The sequence below is a fragment of the Camelus dromedarius genome, chromosome 10, assembly GCF_036321535.1.
Source record: "Camelus dromedarius isolate mCamDro1 chromosome 10, mCamDro1.pat, whole genome shotgun sequence".
Lineage (NCBI taxonomy): Eukaryota > Metazoa > Chordata > Mammalia > Artiodactyla > Camelidae > Camelus > Camelus dromedarius.
Genome location: NC_087445.1, coordinates 49,032,801 through 49,054,292, shown reverse-complemented (window position 1 = coordinate 49,054,292; position 21,492 = coordinate 49,032,801). Strand labels below are relative to the sequence as shown.

The window sequence follows — 21,492 nt, the reverse complement described above, 5'->3', positions numbered from 1 at the left end:
TCTGAGAAGCTCAGAGGGAAGCAAAGGTGCTAGGAGAACACAGGGAGGGAGCCCTCAACTCTCTCTAGGGGGAGGCTTAGAGGCCCAATAGCAGGCTAAAGGGAGAAGGGAGTGATATGCTGGCTCTTGGGGGAAAAAAAAAAGGTTGTTTTTTCAATTTCCATAGTATAAATACTTCCACTAGGGGTGACTTCAAGGTACCATAGTGCCATCACTGAAGGAAAGTTGAGAAGAGGCGCCCACAGTCAGCTCTGGCAAGCGATTCAAACTGGCTATTGAACACCACTGGGAGAAGGAGAGGCTTCGACTGAATCAAGAAGGAAGATGAGGATTTCTCTAGGCAGAGAAGGGCAGGGGCAGAGGAGGACATTCCAGGGAAGGGAAAAGCAAGAGCTAAGACAGGGAGGTGTGAAAGCAAGTAGGGAGCAAACTGTGAATAGTTTTGTAGGGGTCATGATTGAGAAAGGACTGTCAAAGTCTTCTGGAGGCTAGAGATGCTCTATTCTTGACAGGGGTTACATGCCTGTTATGATTCATTAAGCTGTACATTTAACTTCTATACACTTTTCTGTGTGTCTGTAGTATTTTTCAATAAGGATAAAAAGTAGGGATAATCTCATTCAGGGGCAATCAGTGTTTACAACTTTGTTACATTTCTGTCTAATTTTTTCCTTATACACATATATATATATGATCATTCAGGAAACATTTTCATGTAGAAAAAAGAAAACACCCAAGTTCCTGATCCATAAACCATAAAGAAGACAGCATTTTAGCCCTGGAAGCAACATGGTGTAGTGGCAGGAGTGTGGGCTTTAGAGTCAGAGACCTGAATCCAAATCCTGCTTCTGGAAGTGCTCACTCAGCGGCCCTAAAAAAGCTGCTTGCCTTTAGCTTCTCTGAGCTGTCTTCTCTTCTGCAAACTGAGACTGATAACACCCACATACTGCAGGGTCGTTGGGAAGATTAGAGTTGATGTGTAAGGTGCACAGCACAGAGCCTGGCCCACAGGAGACCCTCAACACATGCAACATACAAGATACTGTTATTAGCAACATCTCAGTCAGAACTGAAAGAGTGTTCCCGAAAATAAATGACTGAACCACAGAAGTTATAGAGACACAATAACCCTGTAAGAATAGAGACAAACTAGAATTTGCCCAGAAAATAACCCTGATGATAAGGACACTTAAAAGCCCTTTGGAAAAAAAAAAGCCCATTGAGTGGGCGTGACTGATGAAAATGGGAATATTTAGCTTAGTGTGGAAGACTCCAGTGGTTTATAAGATCTGTGCACCCGATGTGTCCTGTGTGCAGGAGAGAACAGAATTAATCCCAACAAATACGACTTATAGGGAGCTAGTTTCTACTGGATATAAGGAAGTATATTCTCACTGAGGATGGAAGGGGTGATCTTGGTAAGGAGTGAGCTCCCCATCACTAGGGGTACACAAGCAGAAGTGGGGAGCACTTGATGGGAATGATGAAGAAGGCAGGCAAGTATGGTGCAGGGTGTGGACTGGTCGATCATGGAAGTCCCCTAAAGCTGGGCTTTGGCGCTTTATAAACAGCAGCATCTGCTCCACGTGGTGGCAAGTGGGAAAGTGCAGAACGGTGAGTGTCACTTAAAGGACACGAGGGGACCCTTGCCCATCTTACCTGGTTATCGATCTTCAGTTCCACCAGAGAAGTGTTGTATGGAAGAGCTTCCACCAGGCGCAGGATCCCAGCTCCAGAAATGAAGTTGGATTCCACGTTCAGCGTCTTCAACACCTTATTCACCTTGAGCATCTCAGCAAGGGCCTTGAACCGTAGGAGGAAAGGGAGGGTACCCATGAGTGTCCCGGAGCAAGGCTGGAGCCCCTGTGGGCAGAACCTAAAACACTGAGGGATCCTTGCTGGGAGCAAGAGTCCTTTGCACATGGAACCAGGGACCAGGCAAGATGAGCTCCACAACTTCCTTCAACAAGCAACACTCTGTGTCCCTCCTCTATTCTCACCTGCCACAGCCCCGAACCTCTCACTGCAGAGTTCCATGCTCCTTAGCCTGCATCGGAAGCCTCCATCACCTGGTTCCCCCACCCCATTCAGCCTCAAATCTGGCTACCCACTTTCGATAGGGCTACCCTCAGTTCCCAGGCACGCCCAGTGCTTTCCCTCCACTCTGCCTTTGCTCATCCTTCCCTACCCTCTGGAACACCCTTTCCTTTCTGCTTCACTTTTCCAAACCTTGTCCATCCTTCAGGGCCATTCTCAATGCTCCTTTCTCCAAGACCTTTGCTAACATCCCCAGCTAGCTGTGCCCGCCCTCTTGAACCTCACAGACCTTACCCATAACCTCCCTCATGGAACTTGTATTCCTCCATTTACAGTTGTTTTTATACTGGTGTTTTCTCCACCATTAGACTATATACTCTTGGTGGCCTGATGATACACCTTGTTCATCCCGTGGTGCCCTCAGTGCCCACACAGTGCTCAGCACGTAGTAGGTCCTCAGTCACTGTTCACCAAGTGACTGGTGGAGTCCCAACCTTGCTATAGATTCTCCACTTGTCTCTTCTATTTCCCTGTTGGAATTCCATGGAGTTGTCATTCTCTTTGAGCAGCAGAGGAGGGAGCCTGGGAAGCCACCCCACTGGGCAAGTGACCAGGACAAACTGGAGGAGAGGAGATCAGGTTGTCCCCGCACGTTTTGGAGGACTTTAGCCAGGGGGGTGTAGATGACAATCAGAGCCTCTGAAGGAGATGAGGTAATTAGTATGTGGTGGAGACGATGTGTCATGGAGGAAAGGAGACACCAGCAGCTGATAGGCCAGGATGTATGATCAGAGGTTGTCTGAAATGAGGATCTGATCCAGGAATGCCCCTCCCACCAGTCCTGCTTGCTGAAACCCTTCACAAGGCTCAGCTCCCAGAATGCCTTCTGAGCCCAGATCCTCAGCTCTTCCTGTTTCCCTGTGCCTCAGGATGGGATGTCTGCTTACTCTGTGACCCTGAGTAGACTGGAGCCCCTGGGGAGAGGGACCCAGTCTGTGCCCTCTCCACAGCATCCTTCTTGCTCCCCAGGAGAGGCCTGGCCTGATATCAAAATATTTAACAATAGTAGGTAAGTGGACCAGGCTGATCCCAGTGGACATGCTGGTGGCTGAGCAGGTCCCAGAGGTACCTGAGTTACGCCAGTTGTCAACTCTTTGGAACGGGCAGAAGAGCTGGGGCAAGCAGTGGGGGCACTAACAGAGCTCTGGTAGCCTATTTACCAATTGGCCCAGAAGCATTTCCATCCTCAAAAATGAGTATCCTGGTGTGAACAGGCTGACATCAGCTGTTGGCCTGGCACAGGGTCAATGTCCCATAAATATTCGTGGAGCTGAGTTGAGTGCCAGACAGGATGGCCTTCGGTTTCTGATCTACAACATAGCAGTGGCCAGGGCACATGGCTTTGCCAGCTCTGTCTCCATGGGCAAACTCAGGATCCACTGGAGATGTCCTGAGGCCAGAGGACATCTATCCAGAGGTTCTCCATTGGCAGCAGTAAGAGACTATGAGTTATTTCTATCATTTCAAAAACATCAAAGGAAATTGTCCTACCTATTTCAAAGATCAGAAGATAATTGATTGCTATAAGTGGACTTCAAAGCAAGGAAAGTTATTAGAGATAAAAAAGGAGAGTATAGAATAAAGGGGCCAATTCTCCAAGAAGACATAACAATCCTTAATGAGTATGTGCCTAACAACAGAGCATCAAACCATGTGAGGCAAAAACTAATAGAATTACAAAGAGAGATAGATGAATCCACTATCATAGTTGGAGACTTCAACACCCTCTATCAGATATGGACAGATCCAGCAGGTCAAAGATCAGAAAGGACATAACTGAACTCAACAACACCATCAATCAACTGGATAAAATTGACATTTATAAACTATCTTATCCAACAACAGCAGAATACACACAATCTTCTCATGCACACATGGAACACTCACCAAGATAGGCCACATTCTGGGCCATAAAACACAACCTAACAAATAGAAAAGAAAAGAAATCAAACAATGTGTGCTCTCAGACCACAGTGGAATCAAACTAGATATCAATAACAGAAAGATAACTGGAAAACTCTCAAATACATGGAGGTTAAACAACATACTTCTAAATAACACATGGGTCAAAGAAGAAATCTCAAGATAAATTAAAAAGTATTTTGAACTATGACTAAGTGGGATTTATCCCAGGTATGCAAGGCTGGTTCAACATTGGAAAATCAATTAATATATTCCATCAGTCAACAAGCTAAAAAAGAAAAATCATATCAATAGATGCAAAAAAAATTGACAAAATCCAACATCCATGCATGATAAAAACTCTCAGTAAACTAGGAATAGAGGGCAACCTCCTTAAATTGATAAAGAATATCTACCCAAAAAATCTACAGTTAACATCATACTTAGCAGTGAGAGACTTGAAACTATTACTAAGGTCAGGTGCAAGGCAAGAATGTCCCCTCTCAGCACTCCTTTTCAAAATACTGTAATGGAAGTTATAGCTAATGCAATAAGGCAAGAAAAGGAAACAAAAGGTGTACAAATTGGGAAGGAAGAAACAAAACTGTCTTTGTTTGCAAATGACATCATTGTCTATGTAGAAAATACAAAAGAACTGACAAAGAAAAGTCCTGGAACTAATAAGCAGTTACAGCAAGGTCGCAGGATACAAGGTTAATACACTAAAGTCAATCACTTTCCTATATGTCAGTAATGAAAAAGTGGAATTTGAAATTAAAAACACAATACCATTTACATTAGCACTCCAAACAATGAAATACTTAGGTATAAAGCTAACAAAGTATGTACAAGATTTACATAAACAAAACTACAAAACTCTGATGTACAAAATCAAAGAACTAAATAAATGGAGATATATCTCATGTTCATGTCCAACATTGTCAAGGTAATAGTTCTTCCCATTTTGATATAGATTCAATGCATTCCCAATTGAGATCCCTGCAAGTTATTTTATGGATATCAACAAACTGATTGCTGCTAAATGGTTAATTACCATGCCTGGTAAGCTAATTCCTGCACCTTTTACCTGCTATTGGTGTTGTACTAATCACATTGTACTGTTATCTGTCAGCTGTCTGCATGGCTGAACTGTTTTGTTAATGAAAGGGTGAGCTGTGATTGTCTTGGTCACAAAGTTGTACTCTCAGAGCCTAATTCTGCCCTGGGCACAGACAGACTCAATAAATATGTGTTGAATGCTTAAAAAAAAAAAAAAGAATTGATGGCTAATTTATAATAAGTACAATTTAATTTAATTAGCAATGTCTTTAAGACATAGGTAAAAAACAAATACAATTGGTTGTGGGGAACCACTGATAAAAATAATAATTTTTAGATATGAAGAAACAGGACCAAGGAGGGACAGGCTCTTGTCCAAACATGACATGCTGCGTGGAGAGAGACTGGCTTAGTGTCCATGTGACTTGCATTTAAATCTCAGCTTCACCTCTCACTCGCTTTGCAACTTTGGACAAAGCAAGTTGCCTGAGTTCCCTGTGCTCTGGGTTCTTCATCTGCAAAGTGGGGAGCCCTGCACCTCTGGGATAAGGGGTGGTTGTGGAGATTAACTAAGATAATGTACAGATGGTGCCTGGGTAATGGCCATTCTGTCCACATCCTCTCCTGGTTCCTGGACCAGTGCCTTTCTCCACACACCACACCACACCACACTGGGTTCCTCATCAGTGGCACATGGCCAGTCCTGAGGCCACAATGTGAACCTTTCTGTCTCTATGCTTCCTACTCTCAATGCAGCAGAACAGACAGGTACATACAAACGCCACGGGGTCATTGCTCCTTGTCCCCACGATGCTGAACTTCTTCACGTACGAGTTCTCTTTCAGGGCTTCTGCGTATGCCTTGAGAGTGGGTATGGGGATATTCTGCAGAGAGAAAGGCAAGCAGTGACCAGCAGCGCCTGCCAGGGGCAGGTAGGGCAGACAGATGGGGCAGTAACTCTCACATATGCAACCTGATTTCCAGCAAGTCTCTGACCAAAAAGCTGGATGGGCAAAGGCTTCCTCCTTTGCCCTAAATGGCTTTTGGTAAACAGATTGAGAAAATCCTCCCTGAAAATTTCAGATGGGACCTGCAACTTTCTCTCTGTACATGCAGAGACCGGAGGAGAAGGAAGACATCAAGGCAAAGGAGGCAGAGAAGCATGCCGAGAGCTCAGGCCTGGGTAGGGGAATGGGCAGGGGCCTGGCCTCCACCCCAGCACTTGGCAATGTTCCTGACTCACTGTGTGACTCTGGGGAAGTCTCTTCCTCTCTCTGGGTTTGCTTCTGGAAAACTAAGTTGGGATGATCTTTAAGAGACATCTGTCCCAGAGGGTCTCAGCCCCGCCACATATAGGAGGCTTCTGAGGAACTTTCACAAAATGCTGATGCTCAGGCCTGCCCCGGACCAATAAAATCAGAACCTCTGGGGGAGAGGGACTGGGCATTGACTTTTATTTTAATCTTCTCAAGTGAAAACCACTGATCTAGTCCAAATGCTTCATGTGCAGTGGGGAAACTGAGGCCTGGAGAGGGCTGAGCCCTCACCTGAGGCCCCACGGTGAAGGGGCAGGGCCATGGCCTGGTTCCACACCCCCACGCCTCCCCAAGTCAGTGTGTGCTGCCAGGGTGCACAGTTCTGAATTGTGCCAGTGTCTCCCACTGCGCACATGGCAGATAGTGGAGGCACCCAAGAGAGAACCTGGCTGTCTGAATGGATCTTGCATTTCAGAGCGTCACTTTAGCCCCCGTGGGAGCAGAGCATGGGAGGCCAGGTGGGGGAGATCACCGCAGGCACAGGTTTCCAATCTGATAGTGCCGTGAGACTGGCAGCCACTTAAAAGAAAGCGGAGAAGAAAGGAAAGGGGAGCCAGGAGTGAGGGGCCCACTTCTTAACTTACCCCACCTACCGCCCCCTCCCTTGAGAACTAATCCCTTTGGCCTCCGGGCTGAGCAGGTGGGCAGGCAGCTGGGCCTGCTTCTGAATTCCTTCTGTGGCCTGTCCAGGGAAGGACTGCCTCTCTATCCATCCCTCCTCTGCCTTTGGTTGGCACACGAGAAACATCCAGAGAGATGTGGGCCGATATCGTGGAATATGTCTTGGGACCTTTGGTCGACAGCTCCCCTCTAGGGTTTCGGAATGAGGCTGAATATGGTTCAGGGCTAGGCCTCTCCCTGGGCTTGGGTTACCCCATGAGCCTGGTGGGCGCTGGGCTTTTCTAGCCTTGAGATCCAGTGTAGCCATATGTGTCTGACTCAAAATTTTATCTCGGAGATGCTCTCAGTGTTTTGAATAAGGTGGCAGGTTTCCAGAGTTGAAGCTGGGCTGGCCTGTGGGGAACATCTGGGTCGGACGTCAGTCCCAGAAAGAAACCGGAACCGTGGGCTGTGCTGTTTTACACTGTCCTCCCTCTGAAAGGTTTTGTTTCTATTTCTGATTCAGAAGCACCCAGAGTCCAAGCAGGACACTTGTCTCTGCATAGCCAGGCGCGGGCCTCTGGGTCTCGCTGGCATGGCACAGGGCTTTCCCCCACCACAGGGGAAGCGGGCTGAGCGGGGCCTCACCCGGATGTTGTTGAGGTTGACCTCTTCAAGCTTTGGGTCGTTGTTCTTCACCCGCTCCAGCGTTTCCTCTACATCTGTTGCATTTGGTTCTTCATCAGGCACGGGCTTGTATTGTGTAGGTTTGATCACACCTAGAGTGACCAACAAGAGGGGGGTGGCTCACAGAGACAGGGCATCACTTTCCCTCGACACAATGACACTGACGCTGGAAGGAAGTGGGGGCAGAGCTCAGGGATGTGAAAGGCTGCGCATCATGGGGGCTACAGGGTTGGGGGGAGGGTGGGCAATGGGCTAGGAGAAGCCCTGGGCAGGGCCAGGAGTCTGGGCCCCACTTGGACTCTGCCTCTGTCGTCCTGCAAGAACTGGGTGAATTAGCTCAATTCTCCAAACCTCGATGTCCTCATCTGTAGAGTGTGAATAGTCGTTCTACGACTCGTTAGGATAAAATGAAGCCTGGATGGGAAAGAAATGAGTAGGCCTTCCAGGGGGGGGATAATTACGCTTTGGGTGCCCTCATTTCTCTTTGGGGCCAAAATACCAGCTTGGAACAATGCAGTGGAGCAATTAAGACAAGGCACTATGGGCACAGGGAAGGACAAGTAGACCCATGGAGCAGGATAGAGGCACCCAGACAGACCCATGTGGCTATAAGGACATTTATGATCCAGGTGGAGTCCCAAACCAAGAGTGGAAGGTTGAACTTTGCAAAGAGTGGTGTTGAGACAATGCAATACTGATTTTAAAAATGAAAGTGTGATCTCATCTCACACCACACACAAAGATGAACTCCACGTGGATTAAGAAGTTGAATATAAGAAGTAAACCTTTAAAACTTAAAAAGGGAAATATAGGAGGATGTTTTTACAATATTGGGGTAGGGAAGGCCTTTGTAAACAAGTCACAAATCCCAGGAGAGGAAAAGGAAAAGGAAAAGGTGGATAGATTTGGCTCCAATGAATTTGAAATCTTCTGCAATGAGCCGGAGAGCAGGAGTGGGCAGAGGCAGCCAGATGCGGGAGGACCCTGCACTTCCAAGGCGCCCTTGCTGGGGCAGGGAGGGGGCCGGGTACTCACTGTTGAGTCCCTCCTTGTTCACGATGGAGCTGCTGCCCAAGGCCTGGTAGTACTGCTGGTTGCTCATGAGCGTGTGCATGCCCAGGATAGCTGTGGGGACACGGAGAGGGCCCATGACATGCCTCTCAGACAAAGGGCCTCCCGGGCAGGAACATTCCACACCCCAGGAAGTTTTGCTCACAGAAAGGGCAAGAAACACTTGCAGGTAGACTTTAAAATTTTATTCAGTTTTTACTCTTGCCTCTATTGACGTAACTCTTGAATCTCTGTCTCCAGCCTAGACTTCTCTAGTCCCCAGCCTCAGATTCCTAGATATCTCCATGATGTCCCAGGATACAGGATGCCCAGTTAAATTGAAATTTCAGATAAACAAAGAACAATGTTTTAGTATAAGTGCATCCTATTTAGTATTTGAGACCTATTTATATTAGAAACTTATTTATTGTTTATCGGAAATTCACATCCAGCGGAGTATCCTGTATTTGATCTAACAACTCTCCCTCCCCATCCTTCAAGATTTGAAGCCATGCTTCCTCCCCCAGGGAGTGCTCCTGGATTCCAACCTCTCCCTCTCTAGCTCTCACAGCACCTGCTCTCCTTGTCACAGTACATAGTCTACACAGTGTTAGAGCTACCTGGACATATGTGTGCTTCCCCTACTGGACTGTGGGCTTCCAGAGGTCAGAGAATATTCTCTCTCTTCTACCTTTTCCAGAATATGGTATTTGATAAACATCTGCTCATTTAAAAAAAAAATTCCCCTGGTCATTTCATTAGACATGATGTCTAGTTAGAGAAAAGAGCCCTTAGGCAAGAGTCAGGAGACCCAAATTCCAGGCCTGTCTCTGCCCCTGATGGGGTGTAAACTTGGGTAAGTCCCCTCCCCTGTCTGGGCTTTAGCCTCTGTGCAATGAGGGGTGAGACTACACCATGGGTTCTCCATCATGGCTGCACATACAAATCGCCCAGGAGCTCCAAGGCACTACAGTGTTCCTCCTAGATGAACTGATCTGACTCTCTGGAGATATATTTTTAATCTCCTTGGATGATTTTTGATGCTTAGTAGGAGCAAAGTACCACAAGACAAGATGATCTCAAAGTCTCTTCTGTTTCTCACATTCTAAGAGTCTTCTCTTCTAAAATTAGACTTGCCTGCTCATAGCTAAGGAGAACTGGTAGGGAGGGAGGCATCTGCACTTTTTTGAGCTCCCTGGGCTTTAATTTAGGCTGCGTCTACGTGGGCAGTGGGAGCTGAGCCCTGAGTCAGCAGCAGGTGAATCAGATCACCTCGAGTCACCTTCTGGAGCTGGCTCTTCCAGCTCCCACACAGAGAGCGGCTTTGGTGGTTGTTCGGGGCTGCTACTGAGATCCAGGTTTGGAAAAGTTGCTGGGAAGCAAAGGAAAGATGTAACCTCACATGGCAAGCTGGTCTTGCTTAGAGTGCATAGAAAGGTGGAAAATGGAAAATGCATTTTGTGCTTGGATGATAGCTTTTCATAGTGATCCAGAAAGTGGGGGCAGAGGCGAGAAGGTTACAAGGAAGTGCCAGGGGACAGAGGAAGAAGACGTGGGCTCTAGTCTGGACCTTGGTACTAATTTGCTGTCCAGGCCACCTCCACTTTCTGGACCTCAGGGTTCTCACCTGTAACATGGAGAGTGTTTGAATGATGATCTCTTACCTTCACATGGGACTTAATAGCCACATGACAATTTCTCATCTTTTTATGCTGTTTGATTTTACAACAAGCATCCAGGGCAGGTGCTGTTGACCTCCCTTTTTCCAGCAGGCTCGGGAGGGAAATGGTTGGTCAAAGACTGTTCAGCGAGGACCCTCCTGGCTTCTAAGTCAGTCTTCCCACCCATGCCTCCACACCCTAGGTCACCAACAGGTCTAAAGTTCTAAAACTTTCCCTCAATGTCAGAATTCTAAGGACAGACAACATATATTCTAGGAGGCAATGTATGTCAATAGCAGGCCTAAAAGGAAAGAAAACCATTTTGCAGAGGAGATTAGGGTTCTAAGAAGGATGGACGGAGGAGGGAGGGAGAGAGGGAAGGAGGAGGGAAGGGCCATGCTCACTCTCCACTGCTGAGCAGAATGCCTGGTGGCTCCGAAGCCAGTTTTCCCTTCTCCCACCCTAGGCGCCAAGTCATGACTTTCTGCTTGCTTGGTTTGGTACACTCCACGTCACCAGGAGTCAGTGATGGAGAGAAACAACACATCACTGCTGCTTCATTCTTTGTAGATATTGGCAGGGCTGAATTTAGCACTGGGGAATGTGATTTCTTAAAAAAAAAAAAGTCTAGATCTTCCTCAAAACTCAAAAAGGACTATTTTTGAACTCTGAAAAAGAACATCAAGTTCTCCTTTCTCTCTCTGCCTTGGCAGGGTTCATTCAGCTGGTAATTCCTCTTAGGACACGGAGAGATAGCGGTACACATCCCTAGCTTCTCCAGCTGCCAAGTGGCTCGGGGCAGGCGGCAGGAAGGCGTTTTCCTGCATCCTAGGAACAGGTGAGAGAAGCTGGCTCTGGCCCAGGACTTGGGAGCAGTTGAATCAACTGCTCCTGGATAAGCCACACCCTGACCCTCATAGAACAGGAGGAGAAGAGGTGCCTAAGGACAGGAAGGTACTCCAGAAGCCGGGGTGGTCTGGCTAAGACTGTCTTTGATAGTCACAGGTTCTGGGCTTGCCAGCTGCCCTGGGGTAGCCTAGGGGTTGGCCATTCTGAAGGGTGAGTCTCCCTAACCCCAATTCCTTCTTGGGTCCTGCCCCGCCTGCAGGGTCCCTAAGGTGAGCCAGGGTCACATCCCTGAATGGGGAGGGGAGGCACTGATCACACACGTGCCTACAGCTGACTCCTGGTGGCCTCCGAGCTACAACCCAAGGCCACGTGCCAAGGAGTTAGCACTGTCAGGGGCAGGTGCATTGCTCATCACCCACGCTCAAAACTTTTCATGTTTCTTGTCTGTCCTCCTCGTCACATCCCAGGCCTCCACAGTCAGGGTCTGGATCTGATTCATCCTAGCTATGTACCTTGACTCTGAGTGAATGAATGAGTGCATGAATGATGACAAACAAGAAAACAAATGAGCAAGTGAGAGTTCACAGGTCTTGCTCAGTGTGACACATCTGCTGGGTGTCCTCTTACATGTCCCCATTGTCTCCAAGTATCAAGCCTGACGCAGGTGCACCTGCAAAGCAATGGTTCAGAGGAGCCACCTCTTCCCCAGCTCAGAGCCTCTCCCCCACTGTGTCCCTCCCTGGAATGGACCCCCCCCGCCCCTTCCTGCTCCCCTAGCTCTCCCCACTCTTCCTCCTTTTGGCTCAGCTTCGGTCTCAACCCTCATCTTGCAGCCCCAGCACCTAACAAGCCCCCTCCTGCACTCTGCTCTTTTCCCTATGACACTCACTCGACACTCACTCTCACTTGTCCTTTCATGTTGGCCTCAGTGTTTGTTTAACAGCTCTGCAAAGGCAAGAACCCGGCTGTTCGCTTACAATTAGTCCTGAGCAAACGAAGGCTAAGTTAATGGGACTGCTCTGCCTGGGAGTTGAGTTGTGAGGACTAGAGATGACCCAATGACCCTGTGCCCAACACACCTCCTCTTCTTTCTCTAATGAGTCCTCCGCTCATGGCTCCAGCTACTCCCTCCTCGAGAAAGGCTCCTACGTCCCTCCAACACACCCAACACTCAGGCAAGTGTCCAGCCTCCATCGCCCCGGTCTCTTGTGGCATCTTTGAAACTGACTCACAGCAGAGCAGCTCTCCTCCTGTCCCCCAGGCACCCAGCTGTTTCCTGGGGCCTCAGGCCAGAAAGTCTGGCATCATCTCAGCCTCTTGGCCTCTAATCCAGCACTGGGAACAGCTGGACTCTCGCTGGAGCCACATCCCAGACACAGTCCACCTGGGCCCTTGGCCTTACCTGGGGCCTGCTTCCTACATCCTCCCATCCTCCCATCCTTGGAACACCACCGCCTCTAGGCTCAAACCCCTGCTTTCACGTGGTCTCTCCCAATACTCCTCTAGGCTCGGGTGTCAGTGCTTTAGCTTGACATCCAGATCCTTTCCTAATTCGGCCCTATCTGCCCCCAGCCGACTCGGTAAGACTCAGCCACGCACCCCCTCTCATCCCACTGCGTCCATTCCCCTGCTCTGGAGGGCTTTATCCTGGTTGTACTGGGAGGTGATGCTGCAAGTGGGCCCTAGAACCAAGATGCCTCCTGGGTTCCAACCTCATGGGCAAGGCATTTAATCCACTGTGCTTACTTTCTCCATCTGTAAAATGGGGACATCAGTAAAATGTACTTCATAGGATTGCTGTGGTTAATAAATGCAGCCAGGTATTGAAAGCAACTCCCATAGCTCCCACATAGTTGGGAGTCAACAAATGTTCTGCGCCTCCTTCCACTGCCACCTCTCAAACGCTGACATTCAACAACAGGCGTCCAAGGTTAGCCAGTTAACGCCGGTGTCGCCTTACAGCACCCCTCTCCTTTCCGGACATCGGAAGGGTATGGTATCATGAACAGATACTAATAATTAGCCATGCCAACAAAAATAAAGAGGAATGGCTTCAAGAAATCCACACACAGAAACGTAGCACAATATTGCTGTTCTATTTTGGCACAGGAACTGGCGGTTCCAACAGTGGAGTCATTTGATAATCCCTCCAAGCTGCCTAATGAGGAGAGTGACGTCATGCGGAGTGATTGGAGAAGGACCAGGACACCAGCAGCCCCCAGGGTGAGTCAGTGTGGAGATGCTGGACAACAATCATGTCACCCACCCACCTCCCTCCTGCACTGATTAACTAGAAGTCAAGGGGACCCTGCATCAGGGAGACAGTTCTGTCAAAATACACGAGCCTCAAGTGGGATCTAATATGACTTGTGTGGCTTTAGACAAAACAAATCTTGAATGGCCGAGCAAACCAGCTAAGCACCTGAGCTAAGTGCTTCGCTTCCACCCCAGTGAAATCCTCACTGCTTTGTCCTTCATAGTGAAAATGAACACCTTTCTCTCTCAGCCCTGACACCGTTGAAGCCACTGCCCTTTGTCCTTTCCCAAAATTCCTGCCTCCATTCAGGGTTATCTGGATGGAGTGTCTACACATTGGCTCTCTTCTTGCACCCCTTAGGTCCCTGAAACCTGGCTTTGGCCACCCCCCACTCCTCCCCCAGGAATGTTGTCAAGACTCGTGAACAACACCCATGAGAAGCAGGAGGGTGTGAGAGGCAGAACACAGCTGCGGCTGGCAGAGTCCCCTCACCTGGCCCCTGGGCTCACACACGTGAGTCTCCAGCCGGCCCAGAACCCTCATTCAGTCTCCCTAGCTCTTGCATTAGGTTCTGCCCATCTTGACTCAGTGTTTGGTTCCCAGCCCATCTGTGGCTGAATGGCCCCCGCTGTGGCTACTGTTACCCTATTTCCACTCCTTGTCTCCCAAAGGCTTCTCCCTCGGCTAGGGCCCTTGACTCCACCTGCAGCTTGATGATGCTAATGACACCCACCTCTCCATCTCCCCTTGTAGACCTCAAGACTTCCACTCCAACTGCTCCCACTTGAGTGGCCCACAGGCATCTCTAACTCCAAAGGTCCTAGACTAACTCTGTATTTCCCTACACCTGCTCCCCACCCCTCCACCCACGCTACAGCTGAACTGTGTCCCTCCAAAATTCACATGTAGAATAAGGAAATGTCTGGAACTATATTTGGAGATAAGGTCTTTAAAGAAGTGATTAAGTTACAGTGAGGCTATAGGGTGGATCCTAATCCAATCTGTCTGATGTACTTACAAGAGGGGATTAGAACACACAGAGGGACGCCAGGGGACACTACACAGAGGGACACAGGGAGATATGGTCATCCACAAGCTGAGGAGAGAGGGTTCAGAGGAAAACAAATTTGTGGACACTTTGATCATGAACTTCAAACCTCCAGAGCTGTGAGAAAGTACCCTTCTGCTGTTTAAGCCACCAGCCCGTGGGACTTTGTGAGGGCAGCCTGAGCAGACTAACACACCCACCTGCATTAATGGTACCGACATCCACTTACTCTCTGGAGCCAGATCTGGGCTCCTCTCTGACCTCATAGTCGACCCTGTGTTTCCCAACCCCTTCCCACTTGCCTGAGTCTCTCCCTACCCCATCCACTCCCCTTTCATCATCTGGCTGAGGGTTGGTATCCCCCAAGACTGCAGAATAATAAAAAGACCACTACCTGCCCCACTGGCCAGCGAGCACAGCGTGATGGTGTGCAGGCTGTGGCCAGAGCCTGACCCTTGGTGGGTAAGGGACACGGGCGAGTGGGGTAGGGACTAGATAGTAACAAGGGGACAAACGCAGGTGGCAAAGGGCCCTGGATATCAGGCCACCTTCGGGAGTTTTAGGTGTTGTTTGTGAAGATCACATGGAAATGCACAGGAAGATGGAGGGTGTTGTAAAAATATGATATCTGGGTGATGACCTCAAAGCCCAGCTCTCTGAGCTGTTCAAAGTGATAAAATCAGATGACTTGCTCTGACCCTCTGTGAGCCTCCCAGCCCTCTGTCTGCCCCCTCTAACCTCTCCTCCCAGGCAGCCTGGGCAGGATTGGATGCGATGGCTGGAAGGGGCCCAGGCTGCCCTCCCTGGGATACTGGCACATCCCTCTGGGATGGGGTCTCATGGCCTCAACAGGTGGTTCCGTGGTGGGATGAGCTTGGGTGGTTTTATCTCTATTTCCCTCATTTCGGTTTTTGATAATAGATTTAGATTAAGATAATAGATAATAGATTTCCTCTAGTCCTTATTAGAAACAGAGAGGGTGTTTATCTTATAATGAATGATCCAGGGCTCCCCTGCAAATGCGAGTCCAAACCTTTTGGAGGATGTGGGGAAGATCAGGAACACCTCTTACCTGCGATGTCACAGAGTTCTGCATCTGAGGCGTTGGCCAGGGCCTCCTCCAGCTCTGGCTCCAGCGTTACAGTTTCCAGCACAGGGTCCATCGGCTTCTGCTTGGGGACCCAGACCTTTCCTGAAAACACACAGGCTCCCATTACAGGGTGCCCATGCTGGGCAGCCTCTGGTGACAGCCCCAGGTGGGCTGTCCCAGAGCCCTGTGATCCCTCGATGCTGAGACTTCCTTAAAGCGTCTCCCTCTGGGGACAGAGACCAGACTTGCCCAAAGAAAAGGACTCAGAGATCTCCAACAAAGCACCCTTCACATTTGAAAAAATTAACTTTATAACTTGGTCAAGTGGGACTGCTTGCGATGGAAAACACTGGTCATTGGTTGCAACAATTTGTAAGTGGGGAAAAATACAAAAGAAAAATATAATAGAATGTCAGGGTCTGGGATACTCTAAACAAGGGTTCTGGCTTGAGAGAAAAATTCAGAAACATTTTAAAACAAAATAAAATACACTCAGGTTATTTAAAGAGGAATAGGGTGAAAATATAATGTCTTCTGGAACATCATATTTCTAAAGTGTCAGAGTCTTAAATGAACAACGGAGCAAACAGGCATGCACAAGGATGGCCAGGCAGCATTCACCCAGAGGCGTTGTTGGAGAAATTACGGGGCACTCACACAATGGCGTCCCAGCAGTTGTTAATATTAAGGATGATGGCGCTCTCTGCTTACTAACAAAGGAAAATGTCCGAGACACAACGCTGTGTTTTGAAAAAGCAGGTTTACAAAACAGCATGAATTATTTAAGTCCATTTATGAAAGATTGTACATGTATATATTTATTCTTACAACACGTATTTATTGAGTGCCTGGCACCTTTCTTGGCGCCAGGGGAACAGCAGTGAACAGACTGCAGTTTAGTGAAAGGAGACAGATAATAAACAAACATGTAAAGATGTCAGATAGCACTAAGCATCACAAAGGAAAACAAAGCAGAGCCAAAGTTTCAGGCTGGTGGGGTGGGGAGGGCGGGCTCCGCTATTCTGAGTAGGGTGATCAGGGAAGATGACCTGTGAGCTGGGACCTGACAGAGTGAGGAAATAAGCCCCCAGATCAGCAACAAGGATGCCCACTTTCACTGCCGCCACCCAACACTGTGCTGGAAGTTCCAGTCAGAGCAAATGGACAAGAAAAAGAAGTAAGTGGCATCCAGGCTGGAAAGAAAGTATAATCATCTCTTTTTGCAGATGACATGATCTTATATGCAGAAAACCCTAATGATTCTGCAAAAAAACACCCCCAAAAAACAAAAAACTAGGGTACAAGAATAACATACAATATGCATGACTGGGGACATTGTGCTGTACACCAGAAATTGACACATTATAAATTGACTGTACTTCAATTTAAAAAAAAAAGGTTAACATACAAAAATAAGTGGTGTACACCAGCAAAGAAAAAGCTGAAAGGGAAATTAGGAAGACAATTTCATCTACAAAAGCATCTGAAAGAATAAAATACTTAGGAATAAATTTAATCAAGGAGGTGAAAGACTTGTGCATGGAACACTATAGAACACTGCTGAAAGAAATTTAAAAAGACCTAAATAAACAGAAAGATACCCAGAGTTCGTGGATTGGAAGACCATATTAAAATAGCAATACTGCCCAAAGCAATCTACAGATTCAATGCCGTCCTTATCAAAATTCCAATGGCTTTTTTTTTTTTCGCTGAAATGGAAAATCTAGTTCTCAAATTCATACGGAATTGCAAAGGGCTCTAAACAGCCAAAACAATCTTGATAAAGAACAAAGTTGGAGGCCTCAGAATTCTTGATTTCAAAACTTACTGCAAAGTTAAATGGTGTGGCACTAACATAAGGATAGGCCTATCACCTTTTATCTCAAGGGGATAAAATTAAGGGTCCTGAAATAAATTTGACAAGGGTGCCAAGTCCACTGAATGGGGGAAAGAATAGTTTTTTCAAGAAATGGTGCTGAGACAACTGGATATGCACATGCAAAAAGATGAAGTTGGATCCTGATCTTACACCATAAACAAAAGCAAACTGGAAATGGATCAATGACTTAAATATAAATAGCTAAAACTATAAAATTCTGAGAAGAAAACACAAGCATAAATCTTTATGACCTTAGATTTGGCAACATATTCCAGATATGACAACAAAAAAAGTAAGCAATGAAAGAAAAATAGACCAATTGAACTTCATCAAAATTTACAACTTTTGTGTATCAGGGGACATTATCGAGAAAGTGTAAAGACAACATACAGAAGAGAAAAGAGTCACCAATGATACATCTGATAGGGTCTAGTATCTAGACTATATAGAGAACTTTTACAACTCAATAACGGAAAGAAAAACCATCCAATTTAAAAATGGGTGAAGGACTTAACTGACATTTCTCTAAAGAGGATATACAATTGCCTCCTGGTGTCCAAAGGGGATTGGATGCTCAAGCCTCATATAAAATGGCATAGTATTTGCATATACCCTACGTACATCCTCCTGTATACTTTCAATCATCTCTAGATAACTTATAATGCCTAATACAATGTAAATGCTATGTAAGTACTTGCCAGTGTGTCATAAATTCAAGTTTTACTTTTTAAATTTTTCTAGAACTTTTTTCAAGTATTTTTGATCCACCATTGGTTGAATCTGTGGATACGGAACCTGTGGATATAGAGGGTCAATTGTACATATGGCCAACAAGATACTCAACATCATTGGTCATTAGGATAATGCAAATCAAAACCACAATGAGATACCACTTTACAACCATGATAATGGCTATAAATCAAAACCCTAAAACCAAAATGGAAAAGAACAAATGTTGGTAAGGATTTGGAGAAATTGGAGCCCTCACGTATTGCTGGTAGGAAGGTAAAATGATGCAGCTGCTTTGGAAAACAGTTTGGCAATTCTTCAAAAAATTAAATGTAGAATTATCGTATGATCCAGCAATTCCACTTCTCAGTATATACCCAAAAGAATTGAAAACAAGTAGTCAAACAAATACTCGTACAGAAATGTTCACTACAGCATTAATCACAATAGACCCAAAGTGGAAACAAACAAAATGTTCATCAACTGACGAATTTGAATATTATTTGGTAAGAAAAGGGAATGAATGTGTCTTGAAAACAATATTCTAAGTGAAAGAAGTCAGACACACAAAGTCACATATTATATGATTTAATTTATGGGAGATATTCAGAATAGGTGAGTCCATAGAAACAGATTGGTGGCTGCCAGCAGGGGCATGGGGAGTAATGGTTAACTGAGTACAGGGTTTTATTTCAGAGTGATGAGAATGTTTTGGATCTAGATAGAGATGGCAATTGCACAACAATATACTAAATGCCACTGAATTGTTCACTTTAAAAGAGTTAATTTTATGTTATGAGAATTTTACTTCAACTGAAAAAAAAAAAAACTTGCTCACTTTGGCTGCTGATGAGAATAGCTTGATGTGGGGTGAGGATGGAAGCCAGGATATGGTGAAGAGGCTCTGGCAAAAGTCCAGGTGAGGTGATGGTGACCTGGACCAGAGGTGGGGAGGGGTGGGAAGTGCAAAGAGAAATGCCCAGAAGAATATTCACTAAAATGGGATCAGTGCCTATCTCTCAGCAGAGGGAATTACTTTGAATTACTTTGTTTTATTATTTGAATTGTTTACAGCAAAGATCAATTACCTATACAAGCAAAACAGACAACAAAGTCATCTGGGGAAAAATGTAACATAACCTTCACCAGAGGGGATCTGGAAAAGGGCAAAACAAAATGGCTAAAAAGAAAATGAACTGTGAAAATGAGGCAGTGACTAATAGGATGAACATTCAGTAAATATTTAAGAGACCTGTGGTTTATTATACCCCTACAGCAGGTATCTCCATGAGGGTGGTGACTCTAAGACACTACAAGAGGGACTCAGACTTCTTCCCTTCCTTCATCTCTAGTCGGGATGTGGGTGTGAAGACTGGAGCTTCAGCAGCTAGATGAACCATGAGGCAAGGATATACTGCAAGGATGGCAGAATGAAAAACTGAAAAGGTTACTGATTCCTAATGCCAAGGAAGATGTCTTACCAGCCCTGGAATGCCTATCTCTGCAGCTCTTCTAAGTGAAAGAAAACTAAATTTCCATCTTAAGTCTTCTTTATTTTGTTTTACTTTTCCCCCTAGCACATGCAGCCAAATCTGCATAATGAAAATATCCTGCATGGAGCTTTATTCTGATCCCCTCACTTGAATGAGAGTGAGTGAAAGTCCAAATTCCTCAGGACTTTGCACCAGTTTATGGCTCCTACCACATCCTGCTGAGACTTGCGGTGACTGGACTGCTATTTCCCCTCAGCTGAGGATAGCTCTCGGCCCAGCATGGGGTAAGTGCTCTGTAGGGCTGGACTGAATGGCCCTGAATCTGCCTGTTAGAGCTGGAAGTTCTCCTTCTCCACACTCTCTGTTGAGACCCACATTCATTCAATATATATGGACTCCAAAAGTCATCACGTAAATACTTTATGATGATGATGCTGGTGGTGGTGATGATGACGATAATGATAAATCTTTTAGGCTTCTCTTACGAAAATAGAATAAATTCTAGCTACCCTCCTTAGGCCAGCCTGGTTTTTCACGAAGGCAGTCAGGCTTTGGGAGTCTGGAAAGCTTTTCCCGGCTCCAGTCCAGGGCAGCATTCCGGGAAGAGGCAGCAGGATTGGTTTGTGTACTGCCCAGATTCCCTTCCCCATCCCCCATCTCCAGCTCATCCCCTGGGAGGGGGATGGGTACATGAGGGATGCCAGTCATGACTCACCACTGTCCACCCAGGCCTGCTGCTGTCTCTCTCACAGCCTTGGTTTCCCCAGTTTTCAAATGTGCAGGTGGGATAATGGGAGTTTTAAGGCTCCCTGAAATCCAGACATTTTATTATCTTTATCTGCTGCTCAGAAATCATACCTCATGGAACAAGAACCTTGCTTAAAACCATCTTGTGCTAACACTCTCAGCCAGGCACACCCAGCCCTGATGGTCAAGGTTCCCTTCCCCTGCCACCTGCTCCAGGATGCCTCAGACCACGCAGTTCCTCCAAAGCTCTATAATCCAGATGTCTCTTGGGCTTCCCTGACCTTCCAAGTTTTTGACAAAATCTAGACTGAGCTCCAGTTCCAGGCGTTGGGATGGCCTAAAGTCCTCCCTACAATGCTCACTCCTGCTGGCTCTGTCATTTTATTATTTATCAAAGTGCTACCCTGTGCAGCACATTGTGCTAATACAACAGGGATGCAGAGATAAAAGCCACAGACACGGACCCTTGGCTCATCACGCTGACATTCTTGAGGGTGAGGAGACTGGAAGAGGCTGAAAACAAGCAATTAACTGCCCAATTAATTAACTGATTAGAACAAATGCTTTCATTCAACAAACACTTATTGGGAGCCTACTACATGCTAGGGTTTGTTAGGTGCGAGGACAGAACCGCGAACAAGACAGATGTGATGCTCGTACTCACGGAGCTCATGCTCTAAGGAAGGAGCTCACAAGCTCCATTATGCATTGATGTAATTTGAACTCACTCATTCACTCAACGACTCTCTACTGAACCCCACTGTATCCCAGGCCCTGTGCTGGGCACCGGGGGTTCTGTGTAAGCAAAAACAGCTGAGTCCCTGCCTCATGGCGCTTTCAGGCCAATGTACATAAAGAGATAATAATAAAACAAGAATTGCTCTGAAGGACACACCCAGGATCCTGAGACGGAGAATAACCAAGGGGGAGTTGAAGGGATGGCATATCCTAAACAGTGTAGACAGGAAAGGCTTTCCTGAGATAGGAGACGACGGTACAGGTGAGACCGGAAGGGTAATAATAGCTAA

The 21,492-nt window shown here is 46.7% G+C and overlaps 1 protein-coding gene across 3 annotated transcripts in view; it reads right to left on the bottom strand.

Moving 5' to 3' along the window:
• TMOD1 (tropomodulin 1) overlaps positions 1-21,492 on the bottom strand; it is a 78,047-nt gene that overhangs the window by 20,128 nt on the left and 36,427 nt on the right. For all 3 annotated transcript variants that reach the window (XM_031450072.2, XM_010995532.3, XM_031450073.2), the window contains exons 4-8: positions 15,599-15,718; positions 8,697-8,786; positions 7,623-7,753; positions 5,835-5,942; positions 1,660-1,803 (exon numbers count right to left, since the gene is read on the bottom strand). In XM_031450072.2, the coding sequence (XP_031305932.1) occupies positions 1,660-1,803; positions 5,835-5,942; positions 7,623-7,753; positions 8,697-8,786; positions 15,599-15,718 (593 nt within the window). The remainder of the gene's footprint in view (positions 1-1,659; positions 1,804-5,834; positions 5,943-7,622; positions 7,754-8,696; positions 8,787-15,598; positions 15,719-21,492) is intronic.